This window comes from Bufo bufo, chromosome 3, assembly GCF_905171765.1.
Source record: "Bufo bufo chromosome 3, aBufBuf1.1, whole genome shotgun sequence".
In the NCBI taxonomy this organism is placed as follows: Eukaryota; Metazoa; Chordata; class Amphibia; order Anura; family Bufonidae; genus Bufo; species Bufo bufo.
Window position 1 is genome coordinate 156,343,658 of NC_053391.1, and position 22,402 is coordinate 156,366,059.

The 22,402-nt window shown below is 44.5% G+C and overlaps 1 protein-coding gene across 5 annotated transcripts in view; it reads right to left on the reverse strand.

The window, feature by feature from the left end:
- Nucleotides 1–976: 976 nt before the first annotated feature.
- P2RY8 (P2Y receptor family member 8) overlaps nucleotides 977–22,402 on the reverse strand; it is a 97,701-nt gene continuing 76,275 nt past the window's right edge. For all 5 annotated transcript variants that reach the window (XM_040423724.1, XM_040423726.1, XM_040423722.1 and 2 more), the window contains one exon: nucleotides 977–2,429. In XM_040423724.1, coding sequence (XP_040279658.1) covers nucleotides 1,303–2,382 — 1,080 coding nt within the window. In that variant the 5' untranslated portion in view covers nucleotides 2,383–2,429 and the 3' untranslated portion in view covers nucleotides 977–1,302. The remainder of the gene's footprint in view (nucleotides 2,430–22,402) is intronic.

The window sequence follows — 22,402 nt, forward strand, 5'->3', positions numbered from 1 at the left end:
CTGTCACAAAGGGTTAACTGTTTTTCTAGCTGTGTGACTGGTACTTTCCCTTTCACTTTGTGCCCATCATCTAATAAAACTTATCTATAAACTACAGAGAAGTCATAAACAATTATTTAAGCCACATTATTATCAGAGAGCAAAGATAAGAAGTCCGTCTGCTTCTGGTCTGACAGAAAAGACAGAAAATCCAAAGGGTGCTATTAGAGCGTATTAGCTCTGTACAGAAAAAAATTACTCCAGATTAATAATAAAGAGCAATTAAAAAAAATGTTTTTAGCTCAAAATGAGTACAATGCAATAATAAATTAAATTAATAAATTAAAATAAAAAAATTGCCTCCAAAGGTGTACATTGCCTTTAAATTGCCAGAAAATACTTTTAAATGGCTGGACATGCCATTTAAACATACCATTTAGCTGTCTAAGGTTTACTGATAGGTTTAGTATTAAATTATGAATTTGTAAATTAAATTATTCATACCCAAAAATGTTAAACCACTATATGTGCAGTATAAACAATAACAACCATGCAATATTTTATGAAGCACTCAATGTTTAACTTCATCTTAAAACCATCTCCTAAGAGCTACCCACATTTTTACTTCAAATGCTGATTAACTGAGATCCCACTTAAAGGAGCTCCCTGGGAATCCTCACTACTTACTTATGGCTCCTTGCATATATGACTATATTCACCACTGGGTTGTGCTATTTTAGGACATGTCACCATTAAAGGCAGTCATTGGCTTCAGCATGGCAGCTGACCATGTCGATACCCTGACCACAAGCGGGGACAAGAACCAGGGCCCAGGATTGAAGTGGTAGGGAATAGTCTTTCATTAGGTCATATATGCTAGAGACCATAAATAAATAGTGAAGAATTCACAGAAAAAAACTTTTACGGTGCTCCTACACCTTCAATAGATGAAGCCTTTAGCTACTTGTATCTATCCCTACTTCTCCATACACATACACAGTTAAGCTTTTGCTTGTGATTTCAATAGAGAAAGAAGAGAATAACCTAAGAAGAGAAAGAAGAAACAAAAACAACCTATGTTGGTGGCTTATCCCCTGGAGAACAAAAAATCAGGTGCTGACATTCAAAGCACCCAATCCTTCTCTCCCCGACATCATCTATCAGAAAAGATTAGAGAGATACATACACATTAGATTGTTGGCCAACACTGCTGAAAATGGTGAGTTTAGCTGAAAATACTATAATGTATATGAGGTCGTTTAGATGTGTATAAAAATAATGTTACATTCCTCCAACCCTCATACAATAAGAATACAATAATGTCTACATATCGCTAGCCTGCTGGTTATTGTCAAATCTGTGGATGTTCCCATTTTCTAAGGCCTCACACTGTCCACTGGAAAAAGTCAGAGCGGAGAACAAGCTGCCTCGCCTAGTTCCAGACTTTTCAATGCTTCGTGATCTACAATTCAACAACTCTAAAGCTTTCTTCCGAAATTCTTTACAAGCAAAGTAATAAAGAAAAGGGTCCACACAACTGCTTAAACAACTCAAGGTAAGTGTCAGTTTGTAAGCATAGTAATAACTGTTTTGATAGAAGAGCCGAACAATTGTGTGCACTAGAAGGATTACATTGTTTGGTGCAAAACAGGTGACAAACACTATAAGGACAAATATAGCAAGGTTGATAGATCTTCTTTCGTGACCTGTGCCGTTCCTATTGGATGTCTGAATCAGTTTTCTAATTATACGGACATAACAAACCACAGTAATTATAGACGGAATTAAAAACAAAAGAAAGAAAAGTGAAATGATGAAAATTGCCCAGGATATAATATTTGGCAACATGTTCCATTTCAGTACATCAAAACATGTTGTGATGTTTAGATGCTTGACTTCATATGTTAGGTCTGTCGACTCCATAGGGATCAATACAATGAACAACAGCAGATAAATTAGAAGAATCGCTCCAATCGCGTACCTTTTTCTTCTCCACGTACTTGATTTCATTGGGTGGATAATGCCTAAGTATCGCTCCAAGCTGATCAACATGATTGTTAATATTGTACCATACATATTAACATAAAACATAATAGTCACCACATTGCAAAGCTCTTTCCCGAATATCCAGTTGTTCCCTTTGGCATGGTAGTATATTTGAAAGGGAAGAACTACAGCAAGTGCAAGGTCTGTAATGCTCAAGTTAATCATGAGAATTATTGAAGATGTGATGGGTTTAGAGTGAAATATCAAAATCCAAAGTGAAATAGCATTTCCAGGAATGCTTATTAAAGTCACGAATGAATACACAACTGGTAAAGCTACCAAGATGAGTTTGTTTTGAAGCATATCTAATGTCACATTGTCTGGGTGGGATTCATTTGGTAACGTGTACAAATCCATTGTGGTTTGGGTTTATGATCCTTTTAACCTGGTTTGGAAAAATACACCTGGAAGATAATAAAAAGGAAAATATGGAACATTAGGTAATTATATGAATTAAGTGAGAAAAAAATGCTCGCAATCTATCACGGTCTAGACAGACTGCATAAGTATCATCACAGCATCTACATGAAAGCATGGAACACCATCCAATAAGTATATCATCAATTATTGAGATACTTGTCTTCAGCTTGGGTTATAAGGTGCCTTTTTGCAATAAACATAGCTTGTGGCTTTAGTCCACTCAATATATGGTAATGTTGCATTTTGAGCTTTGGCTTTAGACCACTCTAAATACAGTAAAGTGGAATTGTGTGTCTTGTGCTTTGGCTTTAGACCACTCAATATAATGTAGAGTTCTAAAAATGTGACTAGCTAGTCAAGAGCCATTATTTGTCCTTAATTTGAAGGATGAATTTCTGTTCTTTTGATTATATGCATGTTCTGCCTACAGAGGAACCTAAGTGATGAATATCTACAAAAGGGCACAGAACATGATCAAGAACTGAAGACTCCTACTTTTTTTTCACAAATCTACAGAATACACCAATCTAATTTAACACAGCATTATATACTGGTTGCTTGAGGTGACACCAGTTCAAGCTTTGTAAGAGAACAACAATGTTATATGTACCGTTGGTTCATACCAAATGAAAGTCTTTATTACATAGTCAAATTAGGTTTGAGAAGCTTGAGATAAACAAAAGTAACTAGTACATAATGTTAACTTCCTGATTTTGAAAGCAACTGCAAAGTTTTTAGAAACACTGTCAGGAAACACATGAAAGTCTTCTGTTTTTTTTTTTCCTTTTATATTGCTGAACTTGTGACACCTTCATAACGAACATAATTCACTCGAAATATATAGAGGACAAGCAGAAGATGAGATTACCAGAATACGTGAACATCATAAAGAAACGAAACTTCAAAAAAACTGGTCTACATTTTATGGTTTTAGTAAATAGGCACTTGTGATCACACTTTATTTTTTCTGATCTTAAAGCTTTTAGCCCTTAAAGAGGCTCTTTCAGCTCTTTAGAAATGTCTGTTTTTTAACTACTTCCATTTTCCATGAAATAACAACATTTTATGTTTATTATTCATTAGTTATTCTTCCTGGAAGTGTATGAATAATACGACATTATCGGGAACTAACCGATTGTTCATGACAGTTGTCTGATGATTGATTCGAGAACTGCATGTATCTACATGCAGCAATAAATGCTTCTATATGGAGACATAAGATCACTGCTGCAGTTCATCCCCATACAGATTAATTCCTGTTTACACAGGGAGATCTGCTGTCGGCAAATGTTGATTATATGTGCAGCATAAAAGATGTGATCACTAGACAAACAAGCATTCAGGTCATCAGTGACACATTTACATGGGGAAATGATTGGGAACGAGCTTTTGTATGTATGCTTTTTCACAATATTTTCTCAGATCCTTTGCCTGTGTAAGTTAGTTCATGAGGACACCTGTTGTGACTGCATGATCAACAGGAGCTATGTGTATATCAATGTGCTGGATTAGGCCTGTTTCATATTTGTGTCAGGTTGTTCCGCCAGAGAACAGCCTGCCGGAGCTGTCTGGATCCAGCATTGTCAGATGTTACCGGAATGCCCTCCGGCCCCATTGGCTATAGCAAATATGCCGGGATTCGGCCAGACAAATATTGTTGCATGCAGTATGTCTGGCCAAATCCCAGTATATTTTCCGGGTAACAGCCAGATCTCCGCTGGACCCCATTATAGACAATGGGGCCAGTAGGCATTTCGGTAAGGCTACTTTCACACTTGCGGCAGAGTGATCCGGCAAAACGGCCAACTGATGGCATTTGTAAGAATGATCAGGATCCTGATCAGTCTGAAAAATGCCTGATCAGTCAGAAAAATGTATTGCAATACCGGATCCGTATTTCCGGTGTCATCCTGAAAAACAGATCCGGCATTTATTTTTTTCACATTTTTTTCGGTCTGCGTATTTTGAATGCCGGATCCAGCACTAATACATTCCTATGGAAAAAAATGCCAGCATTCAGGCAACTGTTCAGCTTTTTGGGCCGGAGATAAAACCGTAGCATGCTGCGGTTTTATCTTTGTCCTGATCAGTCAAAAAGACTGAACTGAAGACATCCTGATGCATCCTGAATGGATTTCTCTCCATTCAGAATGCATGGGGATAAAACTGATCAGATCTTTTCCGGTATAGAGCCCCTAGGACGGAACTCTATGTCGGAAAAGAAAAATGCTAGTGTGAAAGTACCCTAACGTCTGGCAATGCCGATTACATAGAGCTTCAGCAGGCTCTCTTGGAACAGCCCGCTAGAACTACTGATGTTAATGTGAAACAGGCCTTATTTTCTTGCATTTTAACTTGTAAAATTTTATTAACTGTCTATCATGTTCTACAACTAACTAAAAAGAATTACAATTAGAATTACTAATGTTCATAGCCAGCAGATAGGAAGAAAATTGTGGTGATCCAACCAGTACTGAGACATTTCCTGTAGTAGTAAATGCAGTAGGTTGGCCAATTTTGTAACTGACAAACAAGTTTCATAATTTAGACTAGGGCAGGCATGGCCAACCTGTGGCTCTCCAGCTGTTGTAAAACTACAATTCCCACCATGCCCTGCTGTAGGCTGATAGCTGTTGGCAGTCTGGGCATGCTGGGAGTTGTAGTTTTGCAACATCTGGAGAGCCTCAGGTTGGCCATCCCTGGACTAGGGCTACACGGCAATTTGTGTCGCGGAACAAGAAAGTCATGCTACATTTCATGTAATGTATGTCTATGGTGTCGCAATGCAGTCACAAAAAATTCGGACATGCTAGACTTTGCAAGTCACACATATCTTTGTGTCTCGCTAATTTTCTAAGACACGTTACCATGTAGCCCTAGCCTAAGCTGATGGATCTATGTGGAACTTGACAAACATTCTAATGGTGACTGCACACATATAAAAAACTAATAACAAGTGACAAGATCCCAACTACTACTCATAAAATGGAAATATGTTGCTTCAGCAAATATAATCTCTTATGTTAACTGAAATTTAGGGCTTTTTCATTGAATAAGTAACAGGCTGGTTTCCATTATTCCATTATTCTGATGAATTTAACAGGTTTCATTAAAGGGTTTTTCCAAGACTTTAATATTGATGACCTATCCTCTGGATAGGTCATCAGTATCTGATCAGTGGGGGTCTGACGCCCGGGACCCCCTCCAATCAGCTGTCTACCTCTGAATGAGTGTAAAGGCTGGAGCGTCAGTGATGGCTTTCACAAATTAAATTCAAACACAGAAGTGAATATAAGGTCACACGACAGGCCTACCAATTGTTAGCTTGTGGAGAAAGCAGTTAAATTATGTATTCTGAGATGGAATATTTATGAGTGCTGTGACTTATATGCAGGCAATATCCTTCTTGTATATCAGAATACAGAGGCAGCAATCCTTGCCTCCACTTGCATAGCTCCCTGGGGAAGGGGAAGGGGGGTGGTGGTGTCTCATTACACACATTAAACTCTGGTACTTACATATAGTACACATTGGTGAGTGTTCCTGTCAGGCTGCTCAACCATGATGGCATATCATAGGCAGGACTGCATCATTACCATCTGCTGTAAAGCAATGTAGTGTTTGGTGAGGCCTGGCCCCTTTACTCCCCTAGGCACCTCTGCAAGTGGAGGCAACCAGTCCAACTCACATTCTAAGACAGGTTACTGATGGCCATTTTAAATAATTCCTGAAGAACTCCTTTGACGAATTAAGTAAACAGGTGCAAAAACTTTTCAAAAGTCCACTTAGCACCACCCAAACCAAGGTGGGCAGAAGAGAGTCAGTAGGTGTGCAAATCAGGCCTTCGATTCCTTTTCCAATTTCCCTTTAAAATTGCATATGCAAATACATGTGTAAAAACGCTGACCAGAATGCCAGACCCAGGGATTATCCTTCCTTCGGCTTCTTCCGGGACATGGTCAGCTCATGTCCAGTTCTGTGTTATATAGGTCTTTCAGAATCCACGTGTTTGAATATGCGATTTTAAAGTTTTCTTTTGTGAGTATGAGGAATAAAATGTTCCGCTTTTAAACTATCCTGGCAGTCTGTACTGTTTCCTTTTCTTGATCAAGCTAATTATCGGTCTAACCAACGAAACTTACTGGACGAGTAAAGTTAACATTTTATGAGTTTTGCTGGATATTCGGAAGATCTTCTGATTCATGGCATTGTGCAGAAGAACAGTAAGTTGGAAAAATGATTGAAGGACTGATTTAGACACCTGCTAACTCTCTTCTGCCCTCCTTGGTTTGGGTGGTGGTGAATGGACTTTGAATGTACTGTACTCCAATATCCCAAATGTGGTAGCCTTCAATTATTGTAGACTTCAAAATTAAACTTTCAAAAAGATTAGAGAATTTTTGTAACTGCAAAACATCCTGCTTAGTCAGTAACAAATCTGTCTAAAGATAGGGGGGAAGCAGCTGCAGATTCTCAATGAAACGTTGGGGAGCAGCAGGGTGTGGCATCTAATTGGCTCCTAGCACAAAGTACAGATCTTACATTTTGTAATAATACTGTAGGTACACATTAAATAGCAACACTCTAATATTTTAAATCTTCAACTAAATCTTCACTGACAGTGAGAAATGTAGGGTATTATTTGAGGTAAATCTAAAGCACTGAGGTACTGAATATCATGTTAGGCTGCCCTGATAATGGCAACTGAGGCTTTATTATATTCGTGCTACAGTTATAATGGAAAGCTTTTTGGTAGATATTTTCTGACCTCTTCCGATATTAAAAAGCATCATGATAAATACAATTCTGAGATCATATATGTACTGTGTAAGCAATTTCCCTTCTTCTTCTAATCATAAAACAAGCAGTCGTGATACACATATGCTTTCTTTTCATAGACTAGTTCCTGCATTGACCTTTATATGCGGTTTCATGCTGTAACATTGCGTAATGCTATAGCCACAGGAAGATACTGTAGCTGTGGTGATTTGGTCCCACTAGCCCATATCACACTCACTGTATAAGCCACTAGAAAGTAAATTTCAAAAATGTATTTAGCATTTATTCATTTTAGTTTACGTAAAAAAAAAATTTAACCATGACTTTTAACCATCACTGGCTGCATAACATCCCAAAATCGACTTTTCAGAAACTTGCCTTACAGAGTGCTTTCTCATATGTGTTATATATCAGTAACTACCGTAGAGGCCAACCATGTCGCTGCTACTGGGCATGTGGTGAAAGGAGGCAGCAAACTGCTGCCTCCTGCACATACACAAAGTGTGTTTACCTGCCCCAACTCTAAGGAAAGCAGAGCTGTTTCCATCCAAATGAGTTAAAAAAAATCCATATACATTGAACGCCATCTACTGGAAGTTACAGAGAGCCAAAATAGGCACTGTGTCAGAGAAAAAAGCTCAGATGCTTAATAGATTTTAACAGGGTTGTCCAAGTTAAAATAAAAATATGTTAAATAACCCAAAACGACTCTTTGACATTTTTCATTCCCTTCTAAGCCCTAAAGTTCCAGAACCTGTCACTGACCTCTGCGCTGGTGGCATGGCCACTTACTTCAGAGACAAGTTTGGCAGTATCCGGCAGGAAATAATCTCCCAGTCCCCAAATAATTTCAATCCTCCTCCCTCCCATTCATCCACATGCTCTCTTTCCTCTTTTGACCCTATAAAAGAGGAAGAAGTCTCCAGGTTTCTCTGTTCTTCTCGACCCATTACCTGTAGCAGTGATCCTATTCCATCACACCTCCTCCAGTCCCTTTCCCCGGCTGTCAGTACTCACCTAACTACAATTTTTAACCTCTCTCTCTCTCTTCTGGTATCTTTCCCTCCTCTTTTAAACACTCTGTTATAATCCCACTACTAAAGAAACCATCTCTTGACCCGACCTGTGCTGCTAACTACCGACCTGTTTCTAACCTCCCCTTCATCTCTAAACTCCTTGAATGTCTTGTCTACTCTCCATTAATAAGCTATCTCTCTGCAAACTCTCTTCTTGACCCCTTACAATCTGCCTTTCACCCTCTTCACTCTACAGAAACTGCCCTTACTAAAGTGTCTAATGATCTCCTAACAGCAAAAAGAAATTGTGATTATTCTCTACTGATTCTGCTGGATATCTCTGCAGCATTTGATACTGTAGACCATAAACTCCTCCTCACCATGCTCCACTCAATTGGCCTTAAGGACACTGCTTTCTCTTGGTTCTCTTCCTATCTCTCTGGCCACTCTTTTAGTGTTTCATTCGCTGGCTCTTCTTCTTCTCCTCTTCCTCTTGATGTTGGTGTTCCTCAGGGCTCAGTACTAGGTCCTCTACTCTTCTCCATCTATACAGCCCCCATCGGACAGACTATCAGTAGATTTGGCTTTCGATACCATCTCTATGCTGACGACGCCCAACTATACACTTCATCCTCTGACATCACTCCTGCTTTAGTCCAAAATACCAGTAATTGTCTAGCAGCTGTCTCTAACATCATGTCTTCTCTGTATCTAAAACTGAACTTCTTGTCTTTCCCCCATCTACTAACCCACCTAAATTAGATTTTGTTTTTGTTCTGCAGCGCTATAATTACTCTTGTGCAACATGCCTGCTGTCTTCAATCACTTACACGCTCTTGTCGTCTGCACCTCAAGAATATCGTCAGAATCCGCCCTTTTCTTATGGTAGAAACGTCAAAAACTCTTGTTGTCTTGATTCATTCTAGTCTTGACTAGTGTTGAGACCGAATATTCGATTAGCGAATTTTAATCTCAAATATCAGCACTTCGCTAATTCGCAAATATTTTGAATATGGTGCTTTATTAATTTTTCTTTTCTTAAAGGGAATCTGTCACTAGCATATTAGCAAAAAAATTTTTTTATGAATCCATGTGTAATAAAGTACCTTATTTCCATATGTCTTGTTCTTTTTATTCCGTGTCTTGTCATTTCTTCAAAAAAACGCTTTTTATGATATTCAAATGAAGCTGTAAGGAGCCCAGAGGGGCGTTATTCTTTGTCCACGGTGCCCAGGAACGCCCCTCTGAAGTGCCATGCCCGCCTAAATTTGAAAATTAAGAACTCCTCCAAGATCGCCTAAATCGCCTCCCAGAGGCGAGGCTAAGTGCTCCCCCCACCCCCGATCCTCCTCTCGCCCGCATCCGAAATCCCGCGCATGCGCAGTGCAGTGCCGGCGATTGCCTGCGCCTGCGCGATGATAAGACGACTGAGGGCAACAGCTTCAACAGCGTCACTGGGCATGCGCCAATCCCAGTGGCGTGTTCGCTGTTTCCTCAGCCAGCTGGAAGCTGAAGTGGCTGTCCCCAGTCCCGACGTCAACCAGAGGATTTGAGTCTGTATAGGTAGGGATGGAAAAAATGTTTTTAATAACTAACACTATACACCAACGTATATTTATTGTCCTACACTAGTTACATATAAATATAATATATGGCCATATGATCCTATACACCCCCCCCACACCCCCCCCCCCACAGATAAAACCCTCAACCATATATAATATAAAAAGATGTAGGAGCTATTTATTTCACTGCTATTTCACTGGGATAGGCGCATGCCCAGTGACGCTGTTGAAGCTGTTGCCCTCAGTCGTCTTATCATAGCGCAGGCAATCGCCGACACTGCACTGCGCCTGCGCGGGATTTCGGATGCGGGCGAGAGGAGGATCGGGGGTGTTTGCCGCAGAGCGCGGCGCTGGGTGGGGGGGGAGCACTTAGCCTCGCCTCTGGGAGGCGATTTAGGCGATCTTGGAGGAGTTCTTAATTTTCAAATTTAGGCGGGCACGGCACTTCAGAGGGGCGTTCCTGGGCACCGTGGACAAAGAATAACGCCCCTCTGGGCTCCTTACAGCTTCATTTGAATATCATAAAAAGCGTTTTTTTTAAGAAATGACAAGACACAGAATAAAAAGAACAAGACATATGGAAATAAGGTACTTTATTACACATGGATTCATAAATTTTTTTTTTGCTAATATGCTAGTGACAGATTCCCTTTAACGTTGTTCCCACTTCCCAAAAGCAGTTCTTCTTACATGTCCAGGGGACTCCGCGCTCCTTGCCCGCTCCAGTCAGTGCCCGTTGGCGCGTCTGCCGAGTGCCGACTTCCCGTGCGTATGGAGCGTCCCCATCACCATGGGAACGCCTCCATGCTAGAATGTACTGTCGGATGTGAGAATCACGATCATATAGACCACGCTCAAAGTTGGATGCGCAATGCAAGTAAAATTACGCATTGAGCATCCAAATTAATTTTGTGTATAGGCAACGTTCCGAATGGTTGGCTTGCTAGAATTAACGAATATAGAGAATATAGCCAGGGGCGGGCTGGGCCGGGGGGCAGGGAGGCAATTGCCCCCCAGGCCGTCCTAAATAAACGGCCGCTGGGCCGCACCGCCGATCACCACAGGCGGCGCGGCCCTGGATGTAATTGCGGCCGTGCTGTGTGCTGTGGGGCAGGGGAGGGAGAGGCGTGTCCCTCCCCTGTTCTTCTGATAGGCCGCAGGCACTAATGCCTGCAGCCTATCAGAGGCCGGCTCAGGCAGCGCGATGACGTCATTATCATCGCAACGCCTGAGCCGGGCAGCACACAGCAGGGACACAGGCCGGAAGAGGCTTGCATCGCTGCTGATGGAGGTAAGTATTAATGTTTCTTTTTTTTTCTTCTTTGCGGGGGGCTGGCACTATGGGGGGGGGATCTGGCACTATTGGGGGCTTGCACTATAGGGGGAGCTGGCACTATAGGGGGGACTGGCACTATGGGGGGGGATCTGGCACTACAGGGGGGGCTTGCACTAGAGGGGGGGCTGGCACTATGGGGGGGATCTGGCACTATGGGGGAGCTAGCACTATGGGGGGGCACTATAGGGGGAGCTGGCACTATAGGGGGAGCTGGCACTATAGGGGGGGCTGGCACTATGGGGGGGCTTGCACTATAGGGGGGGCTTGCACTATAGGGGGGCTGGCACTACAGGGGGGCTGACACTATGGGGGGCACTATGGGGGAGCTGGCACTATGGGGGAGCTGGCACTATAGGGGGGGCTGGCACTATAGGGGGGGCTGGCACTATAGGGGGGGCTGGCACTATGGGGGAGCTGGCACTATGGGGGAGCTAGCACTAGGGGGGGGCACTATGGGGGGGCTTGCACTATAGGGGGAGCTGGCACTATAGGGGGAGCTGGCACTATGGTGGGGCTGACACTATGGGGGGCTAGCACTATAAGGGGGCTGGCACTATAAGGGGGCTGGCACTATGGGGGGGCTGACACTATGGGGGGGCTGGCACTATGGGGGGGCTGGCACTATGGGGGGGGCTGGCACTATGGTGGGGAGCTGGCACTATAGGGGGAGCTGGCACTATAGGGGGAGCTGGCACTATAGGGGGGGCTGGCACTATGGGGGGGGCTGGCACTATGGGGGGGCTGGCACTATGGGGGGGCTGGCACTATAAGGGGGCTGGCACTATGGGGGGGCTGGCACTATGGGGGGCTGACACTATGGGGGGGAGCTGGCACTATGGGGGGGCTGGCACTATGGGGGAGCTGGCACTATGGGGGAGAGCTGGCACTATGGGGGGGCTGGCACTATGGGGGAGCTGGCACTATGGGGGGGAGCTGGCACTATGGGGGGGCTGACACTATGGGGGGGAGCTGGCACTATTGGAGGAGCTGGCACTATGGAGGCATTTCTTACTGGCACATTATGGGGGGGCACCATGGGGGAGAGGAGAACTATGGGGGTATCTGGGGGCTCTAAAGGGGCTTTTTTTTTATTATTGGCACATTCTGGGGGGCACTATAGGGGAGAGCAGCACTATGGGGCATCTGGTGTTACTATACGGGCATTATTTGGGGGCACTATGGGGAAGTGGGGGCTCTAAAGGGGCCTTTTGTATTGGAACATTATGGGGGGCGCTATGGCATTTGGTGGCACTAAGGGGGCATTTTTTACTGGCACATTATGGGAGGCACTATAGGGGAGAGCGGGCACTATGGGGGAGTGGAGCACTATTGGGGCCTATGGTGGCACTAAGAAGGGGCATTTTTTTACTGGCACATTGTGGGGGAGAGGAGCACTATAGGGGCATCTGCTGGGGGCACTAAGGGGCATTTTTTTACTGGCATATTATGGGGACACTATGGGGAAGGGGGAGAGGAGCAGTATGAGGGCATTTACTGGGGCACTATATAGGGGTATTTTATACTGGCATACATTATGGGGACATTAGCTCAACTGCGGGCACTAAGCGGGGGTATTTCATGTACTGTCATATTATAGGGAAAATTAGTAATACTAGGGGGTATTATGGGGAGCTTTACTACTACTGGGGGGCTATGAGGAACATGATTACTAGGGCACTATAGGGGCATTATTACTACTAAGTGTGCTCTGGCAGAGAATTATTTCTATTGGTGGGATTTTGGGGAGCACTGTTACTGTGAGGGCACACTGGCATAGTATCAGCTTAGCACAATTATTTTTGGGGGACATTATCTTTATACTATTAGTGTCTGGGCGCAGTTATTTTTTAGAGCACTGTGTGCCAATAATTGTTTAAGGGGGCACTATATGTGTGGTAGTAGTATTCCCAGGGGTACTGTTTCTGCAGTATAGTATTGGGGGCATAGCGGGTACAGTATTGGGGGCACTATCTGTGTGGTAGTAGTTTTTCCAGGGGGACTGTTTCTGCAGTATAGTATTGGGGGTGGCAGGAAACTAATGTCTGTTTCTCAATCTCTGCAGAGACGGGAGATGGCAGAAAAAATCATCATGGCGGTCTGGTCTGAATGGAGAAGATGAGGAAAGAGAACGTCTACATCAAAGGTGACATCACTGGATGTAAGAGGTATGGGGCGCTATGTCGGAGAGGAGATGCTCCGGCTCCCCCTCCCCCCTGCTATTTGCAGAAGGAGGATTCAGAGCTGGGTGAGGACGACGAAAGGGGGCAGCAGGCCACGGGCGGGTGGCAGATGGTAGGGCCTTGAGCAGGATCAGGGGAGGGAGGAGAGACCTCCCCTCTCCGTATGATGTGTAGACAGGCCTCAACTATAGAATGTCAGCTGTACAGGCTAAAAATGGGCCACTTGACTGGATTTGCCCCCCAGGACTAAGGCTGACAGCCCTCCCCTGAATATAGCACTATATTTGTATTCGTTATATTCGTTGATTCTAGCAAGCCAACCATTAGGAACGTTGCCTATACACAGAACTAGTAATATTCTCGCATTGCGAATCCAACTTAGAGATGTCCATAGGCAACTTTCCTATTGGCTTGCTAGAATTAATGAATATAGAGAATATAGCGCTATATTCGTTATCTTCGTTAATTCTAGCAAGCCAACCAATAGGAAAGTTGGCTATACCCCGCTCTAAGTTGGATTCGCAATGCGAGAATATTACTTTGCCTATTTTTTTCAATAAATAGAGAACTGAGTCATTCTATATATTGCAAAAAAAAGGCAAAGTAATATTCTCGCATTGTGAATCCAGCTTAGAGCTGTCTAGAGGCAACTTTCCTATTGGCTTCTTGTTTGATTTAACGAATAAAGAGAATATAGCGCTATATTCGTATTCGTCATATTCGTTAATTCTACATAGCCAAACAATAGAGAAGTAAGTTGCATATACCCCGCTCTAAGTTGGATGCACAATGCGAGTAATATTACTTATTCTTCTCGCATTGCGCATCCAACTTAGAGAGGGGTATAGCCAACTTTCCTAATGGTTGGCTTGATAGAATTAACGAAGATAACGAATATAGAGCTATATTCTCTATATTCGTTAATTCTAGCAAGCCAATAGGAAAGTTGCCTATGGACAGCTCTAAGTTGGATTCGCAATGTGAGAATATTACTTTGCCTATTTTTTGCAATAAATAGAATACTGAGTCATTATTCTATTTATTGCAAAAAATAGGCAAAGTAATATTCTCGCATTGCGAATCCAACTTAGAGCTGTCCATAGGCAACTTTAAAATATAAATAGATAAAAAGAATAATAGAATTAAATAAATAAATAGAATAATAAATAGAATAAAGACGAATATTCGATTTCGACGAATATAAGACGAATATTCAATCGAATATTTGTAAAATATTGCGAAATCGAGTATGGCAACTCCTGCTCATCACTAGTCTTGACTACTGCAACGCATTACTAATCTGTCTCCCTCTCACTAAACTCTCCCCCTTCAGTCTGTCCTAAATGCTGCAGCCAGGTTCATCTATCCATCCAACTGCTACACTGATGCTACTAGTCTGTGCCAGTCACTTCACTGGTTGCCCATCCACCACAGAATACAGTTCAAGCTTCTCACCCTCACCCACAAAGCTCTCCACAGTGCTGCACCTCCATATATCTCCTCCCTCATCTCCATCTACCACCCTACTCGTGCTCTCTATTCTGTTAGCGACCTAAGATTAATAACCTCCATAATTCGTACCTCTCACTCCCGTCTTCAAGACTTTTCTCGAGCTGCACCTACTCTCTGGAATACTCTGCCCCGGAATACTAGGTCAATTCACAACTTCTCCACCTTCAAACGTGCCTTAAAAACACATCTTTTCAGGCGGGCTTATCAAGCTATCTAAAATGACTTTTCCCCAACTAAACCTCTCCCCCACCAACTCCTCTGGCCTAAGCCCGATCCTCTAGTAGTCCCAAACCCGAAGCAGATCGGCCGGCACCACTCCTGTCAGTTCAATAATGGCTCGAATCCTACTTATCACAATCAACTACCTTATGTGTCACTCCCAATTCCTCATAGATTGTAAGACCTTGCGAGCAGGGCCCTGACTCCTAGTGTTTCAGTTGTATATTAGCCAGTTACTTTTGTTTTGTACATGAACCATATGAATTTGTAAAGTGCTGCGGAATATGGTGGCGCTATATATATAAATATTATTATTATTATTATTATTAAAACAAGTTATACTTATCAGTTCCAATCCCACTCAGCCCCTGCACCACCATTCTGATCTGTCCTGCTGCTGCCTTCTTAGTTGTAACGATCAAGTGCCTATATACCACATGTGATCCCTGCAGCCTACCCCCAGCCTTAGGGCTCATTCAGACGGCCGTATGCTGTCCGCAAAAATACTGAGTGCTATCCGTTTTTTTGCGGATCCGCAAAAAAAATGAAACATGTCCTATACTTGTCCGTGAAAATCAGGACATGGCCCCATTGAAGTCTATGGGTCCGCAAAAATACTGAATGCTATCCGTTTTTTTGCAGATCCGTTTTTTTGCGGATCCGCAAAAAAACGGATAGCATTCAGTATTTTTGCGGACAGCATACGGCCGTCTGAATGAGCCCTAAGTGGCATAGAGCACAAGACTGCCATGGCTAGTGATTGGCTGCAGTGTGTCACATGCGGTATACAGGCACATCACCACTACAGCCATCTAAACAAAGCCTGGCCAAGAGAACCAGAGTGGTGGTACTGGAGCAGAGGGGTTTGAAACTAGTAAGTATAACTTATTTTATTATTTTTAGCACCTTCCCTGCCATTTAACATTTTTATTTTAACTCGGACAACCCCTTTAAGAGATGAATCAACATCCATACAAACCATGCCCAGTTTTCTTTGCTAAAGCATGTTTTTTTGTTGCTTGCCTTTTCCCCTTTGTGGGGTGTAGTTGCACTGTATGATTTTTATGCATGAAAATGAATTGGAGAAATGTAAATATCATTTCAACTTATTTTTTTTCTTATGTGTATGGATGGCGATGTTAATAACTTTTATAATGTACTTTATTAGGGAAATATAATTCATTTAAGTAATAAGTAATTTAATTGAAAATACCCCTAAAGTATCCCTTTAGCCTATTAACAATCCGTCTTTAGCATTCAGTTGAATACTGAATATGGCTAACTGTAAGATACAGAGACAGGATCTCTCTTCTCCCTTCCCCAGCCCCTGCCTCCCTACATATATAGAACCATTTTTACAAATGGGTTTACTACCACCGTACACCATATTTCTTCTGCTGCCAGTGCTGATCATTGACAGATGGGCTGCCCTCTATCTTCCCAGCATGTTCCTGCTTAGTTAGTAAGCACTGGGAAGATAGAGGAGCAATCAGTGCTGACAGTACATTTACTGTTAGCACTGACTGCTGCAGCTTTGCTTCCCTATGTCTTCCCAGTGCTTACTAAGTATTCAGGGACACGCTGGGAAGACAGAGAGGAGTGAGACTGTAGCAATCTGTGTGGCAAGAGATCCTAAGGAATATTCAGTTTGAAGGTTGCTAAGCGGACACTTTAGAGGCAGACATGGGCGTAGGAAGCGGGGGGGGGGGGGGGGCTGTAGGGGACTTGGGCTATTACTGGCACATGATTGGGGGCTATTACTGGCACTTGATTGGGGGGCTATTACTGGCACATGATTGGGGGGGCTATTACTGGCACATGATTTGGGGGGGCTATTACTGGCACTTGGAGTAGGTATATCACCCGTAGGGGATATAAGACATAAGCGCTGGTGCACAATCAAATTCAGCTAGTCCTATGGAGTTGGCACTATGCTTGGTGCCAATCTGACAGTATGACGTCGAACCCTGACGAAGGAGCCCGCTTTGGCTCCGAAACGCGTAGGTTACAGTCTTTTGCCCCACGGAGGCCACCATACTCGTACCAGGTGACGTCACCGCCAGCGGTTTCCCGGGTAACGAACCAAGCTCCCTCGCGACGCGCGTGCTTCCGGCCGGGGCCGCGCTGCTGCTGACAGGAGAGCAAGAAGAACGCCGGGACTTGAAAGGATACCAACATCCCCACGGAAACAACAAGAAGAATACAGAACGAACACCCACATCACGAACTCCTTGGAGAAAGAACAAACAAGGTACCCAGGATAGTATTTATACCGGTATTCACCTTCCACTTGCCGTTTTTTTCCAGTGCTAACACCTTTATATTACATACTGTCCGCCCACTCTCAGCCGTAGACTACACATTCTGATCCACCACGATAGTTATTAACACCATAATACCACCTAATTGTGCAGCAAAATCACCGAATCACTCAGATTGGCACCAAGCATAGTGCCAACTCCATAGGACTAGCTGAATTTGATTGTGCACCAGCGCTTATGTCTTATATCTAGAGATGGCCCGAACTATCCGACGGCGAACAGTTCCCGGCGAACATAGCTTGTTCGCGTTCGCCTCTGCCGGGCGAACACATGCGATGTTCGGTCCGCCCCCTATACATCATCATTGAGCAAACTTTGACCCTGTACCTCACAGTCAGCAGACACATTCCAGCCAATCAGCAGCATACCCTCCCTCCCAGACCCTCCCACCTCCTGCACAGCATCCATTTTAGATTCATTCTGAAGCTGCAGTCTTAGTGAGAGGAGGGAGACTGTAACTGCTGCTGATTTAATTGGGAAATCGATAGCTAGGCTAGTGAATTCAGTGTCCACTCCAGTCCTGAAAGACTCATCTGATCTCTGCTGTAAGGACAGCGTCCTGACAGCACCCCAAAAAGCCCTTTTTAGGGCTGCAACATTAGTCTGCTTTTTTTTTTTCCTTTATATACATATTGCAGTTGCCTGGCCTGCCTGTGTGTGAGGAGCTGCAGGCCCACAGACTGTAGTGTGCCCACTGCCAGTGCTCACCCCTGTCATTCCGTGTGGCACAGGACTTTGCTTAAAAAAAGGCACTTAATTTTTACACTTTAATCTAAGGTTAGTTGCCTGCCAGTGTGTGTCAGGCTGACTTCCACTGACTGTAGTGTGCCCACTGCCAGTGCCCACCACTCATACCGGCTGGCACAGGACTTTGCATAAAAAAGGCATTTAATTTTTACACTTTAGTGTAATTTCAGCTGCTTGCCTGCTGCTAGTGTGTGTCAGGCCGACTTCAACTGACTGTAGTGTGCCCACTGCCAGTGCCAACCCCTGTCATCCCGTGTGGCACAGGACTTTGCTTAAAAAAAAGGCACTTCATTTTTACACTTTAATCTAAGGTTAGTTGCCTGCCAGTGTGTGTCAGGCCGACTTCAACTGACTGTAGTGTGCCCACTGCCAGTGCCCACCCCTGTCATCCCGAGTGGCACAGGACTTTGCTTAAAAAATAGGCACTTAATTTTTACACTTTAATCTAAGGTTAGTTGCCTGCCAGTGTGTGTCAGGCCGACTTCAACTGACTGTAGTGTGCCCACTGCCAGTGCCCACCCCTGTCATCCCGAGTGGCACAGGACTTTGCTTAAAAAATAGGCACTTAATTTTTACACTTTAATCTAAGGTTAGTTGCCTGCCAGTGTGTGTCAGGCTGACTTCCACTGACTGTAGTGTGCCCACTGCCAGTGCCCACCACTCATACCGGCTGGCACAGGACTTTGCTTAAAAAAGGCATTTAATTTTTACACTTTAATGTAATTTCAGCTGCTTGCCTGCTGCTAGTGTGTGTCAGGCCGACTTCAACTGACTGTAGTGTGCCCACTGCCAGTGCCCACCCCTGTCATACCGAGTGGCACAGGACTTTGCTTAAAAAATAGGCACTTAATTTTTACACTTTAATCTAAGGTTAGTTGCCTGCCAGTGTGTGTCAGGCTGACTTCCACTGACTGTAGTGTGCCCACTGCCAGTGCCCACCACTCATACCGGCTGGCACAGGACTTTGCTTAAAAAAGGCATTTAATTTTTACACTTTAATGTAATTTCAGCTGCTTGCCTGCTGCTAGTGTGTGTCAGGCCGACTTCAACTGACTGTAGTGTGCCCACTGCCAGTGCCCACCCCTGTCATACCGAGTGGCACAGGACTTTGCTTAAAAAATAGGCACTTAATTTTTACACTTTAATCTAAGGTTAGTTGCCTGCCAGTGTGTGTCAGGCTGACTTCCACTGACTGTAGTGTGCCCACTGCCAGTGCCCACCACTCATACCGGCTGGCACAGGACTTTGCATAAAAAAGGCATTTAATTTTTACACTTTAGTGTAATTTCAGCTGCTTGCCTGCTGCTAGTGTGTGTCAGGCCGACTTCAACTGACTGTAGTGTGCCCACTGCCAGTGCCCACCCCTGTCATACCGAGTGGCACAGGACTTTGCTTAAAAAATAGGCACTTAATTTTTACACTTTAATCTAAGGTTAGTTGCCTGCCAGTGTGTGTCAGGCTGACTTCCACTGACTGTAGTGTGCCCACTGCCAGTGCCCACCACTCATACCGGCTGGCACAGGACTTTGCTTAAAAAAGGCATTTAATTTTTACACTTTAATGTAATTTCAGCTGCTTGCCTGCTGCTAGTGTGTGTCAGGCCGACTTCAACTGACTGTAGTGTGCCCACTGCCAGTGCCAACCACTGATACCGGGTGGCACAGTAGCTTGCCGATAAATAAGGCATTTAATTTTTAGACAGTAGTCTAAATTCAGTTGCTTGCCTGCTGCCAGTGTGTGTCAGGCCCGCTTCCACTGACTGTAGTGTGCCCACTGCCAGTGCCAACCACTGATACCGGGTGGCACAGTAGCTTGCCGATAAATAAGGCATTTAATTTTTAGACAGTAGTCTAAATTCAGTTGCTTGCCTGCTGCCAGTGTGTGTCAGGCCCGCTTCCACTGACTGTAGTGTGCCCACTGCCAGTGCCAACCACTGATACCGGGTGGCACAGTAGCTTGCCGATAAATAAGGCATTTAATTTTTAGACAGTAGTCTAAATTCAGTTGCTTGCCTGCTGCCAGTGTGTGTCAGGCCCTCTTCCACTGACTGTAGTGTGCCCACTGCCAGTGCCAACCACTGATACCGGGTGGCACAGTAGCTTGCCGATAAATAAGGCATTTAATTTTTACACTTTAGTGTAATTTCAGTTGCTTGCCTGCTGCCAGTGTGTGTCAGGCCCGCTTCCACTGACTGTAGTGTGCCCACTGCCAGTGCCAACCACTGATACCGGGTGGCACAGTAGCTTGCCGATAAATAAGGCATTTAATTTTTAGACAGTAGTCTAAATTCAGTTGCTTGCCTGCTGCCAGTCAGTGTGTCAGGCCCTCTTCCACTGACTGTAGTGTGCCCACTGCCAGTGCCAACCACTCATACCGGGTGGCACAGTAGCTTGCCGATAAATAAGGCATTTAATTTTTACACTTTAGTGTAATTTCAGTTGCTTGCCTGCTGCCAGTGTGTGTCAGGCCCGCTTCTACTGACTGTAGTGTGCCCACTGCCAGTGCAAACCACTGATACCGGGTGGCACAGTAGCTTGCCGATAAATAAGGCATTTAATTTTTACACTTTAGTGTAATTTCAGTTGCTTGCCTGCTGCCAGTGTGTGTCAGGCCCGCTTCCACTGACTGTAGTGTGCCCACTGCCAGTGCCAACCACTGATACCGGGTGGCACAGTAGCTTGCCGATAAATAAGGCATTTAATTTTTAGATGTTTTAAAGCACGTTATTCCAAACAATTTAGGAATGTTAGTTGATTTATGCCCTTTATGGATTAAAACCCGACTCTGCGTCCACTACGTAATTTTCCATGGGAGTTTTGCCATAGATCCCCCTCCGGCATGCCACAGTCCAGGTGTTAGACCCCTTGAAACAACTTTCTCATCACTATTGTGGCCAGAAAGAGTCCCTGTGGGTTTTAAAATTCGCCTGTCTATTGAAGTCTATGGCGGTTCGCCCGGTTCGCCAGTTCGCGAACATTTGCGGAAGTTCGCGTTCGCTGTTCGCGAACTGAAAATTTTATGTTCGCGACATCACTACTTATATCCCCTACGGGTGATATACCTACTCCATATACAGTTTTACTAGGGAGAACAATAGCTCCCCAAAGACATTAAGCAGCAGGATCTCCCCACCCAGGCAGATTGACACATATCTATTCAATAGGAGCGCAGGGGGGTCTCTATTTTCCCCTTATTACTGGCACTTGATTGGGGGGCTATTACTGGCACTTGATTGGGGGGGCTATTACTGGCACTTGATTGGGGGGGCTATTACTGGCACTTGATTGGGAGGGCTATTACTGGCACTTGATTGGGGGGGCTATTACTGGCACATGATTGGGGGCTATTACTGGCACTTGATTGGGGGGGCTATTACTGGCACATGATTGGGGGGGCTATTACTGGCACATGATTTGGGGGGCTATTACTGGCACTTGATTGGGGGGCTATTACTGGCACATGATTGGGGGGGCTATTACTGGCACTTGATTGGGGGGTTATTACTGGCACTTGATTGGGGGGCTATTACTGGTACATGATTGGGGGGGCTATTACTGGCACATGATTGGGGGGCTGTAATTACTGGCACATGATTGGGGGGGCTGTTAATGGCACATGATTGGGGGGGCTGTTATTACTGGCACATGATTGGGGGGGCTGTTATTACTGGCACATGATTGGGGGGGCTGTTATTACTGGCACATGATTGGTGGGGGCTGTTATTACTGGCACATGATTGGGGGGCTGTTATTACTGGCACATGATTGGGGAGGCTGTTATTACTGGCACATGATTGGGGGGGCTGTTATTACTGGCACATGATTGGGGGTGTGTTATTACTGGCACATGATTGGGGGGGCTGTTATTACTGGCTGATGAGAGGCACTGGGGGGCTGATGAGAGGTACTGGGGGGCTGATTAGAGGCACTGGGGGCTGCTATGAGGCATGGGGCTCTTATCTGAGGTCTGATTGGGGGTCATTCATATTGGGGTCTGAGCTGAGGTGTGATCTGAGGTCTTATTAACATTGGGGATCTTATTGGGGCTGTTAGCTGAGGTCTGATTAACATTGGGGGTCTAAATGATGGTCTGACCTGAGGTGTAATGAAAAATATTTTTTTCTTATTGTGCCCACTTCCAGCCTGGAGCCCAGCTGCCCAGAGCACTGATCCGGAGCAGCTTGGAGAAAAAGGCCTCACAGTCTCCCACACTCCTTCTGCCCGGCCAAGCCAGCCAGCACCCCTGAGGCCAAGCCAGCCAGCACCCCTGAGTCTTCAGAACT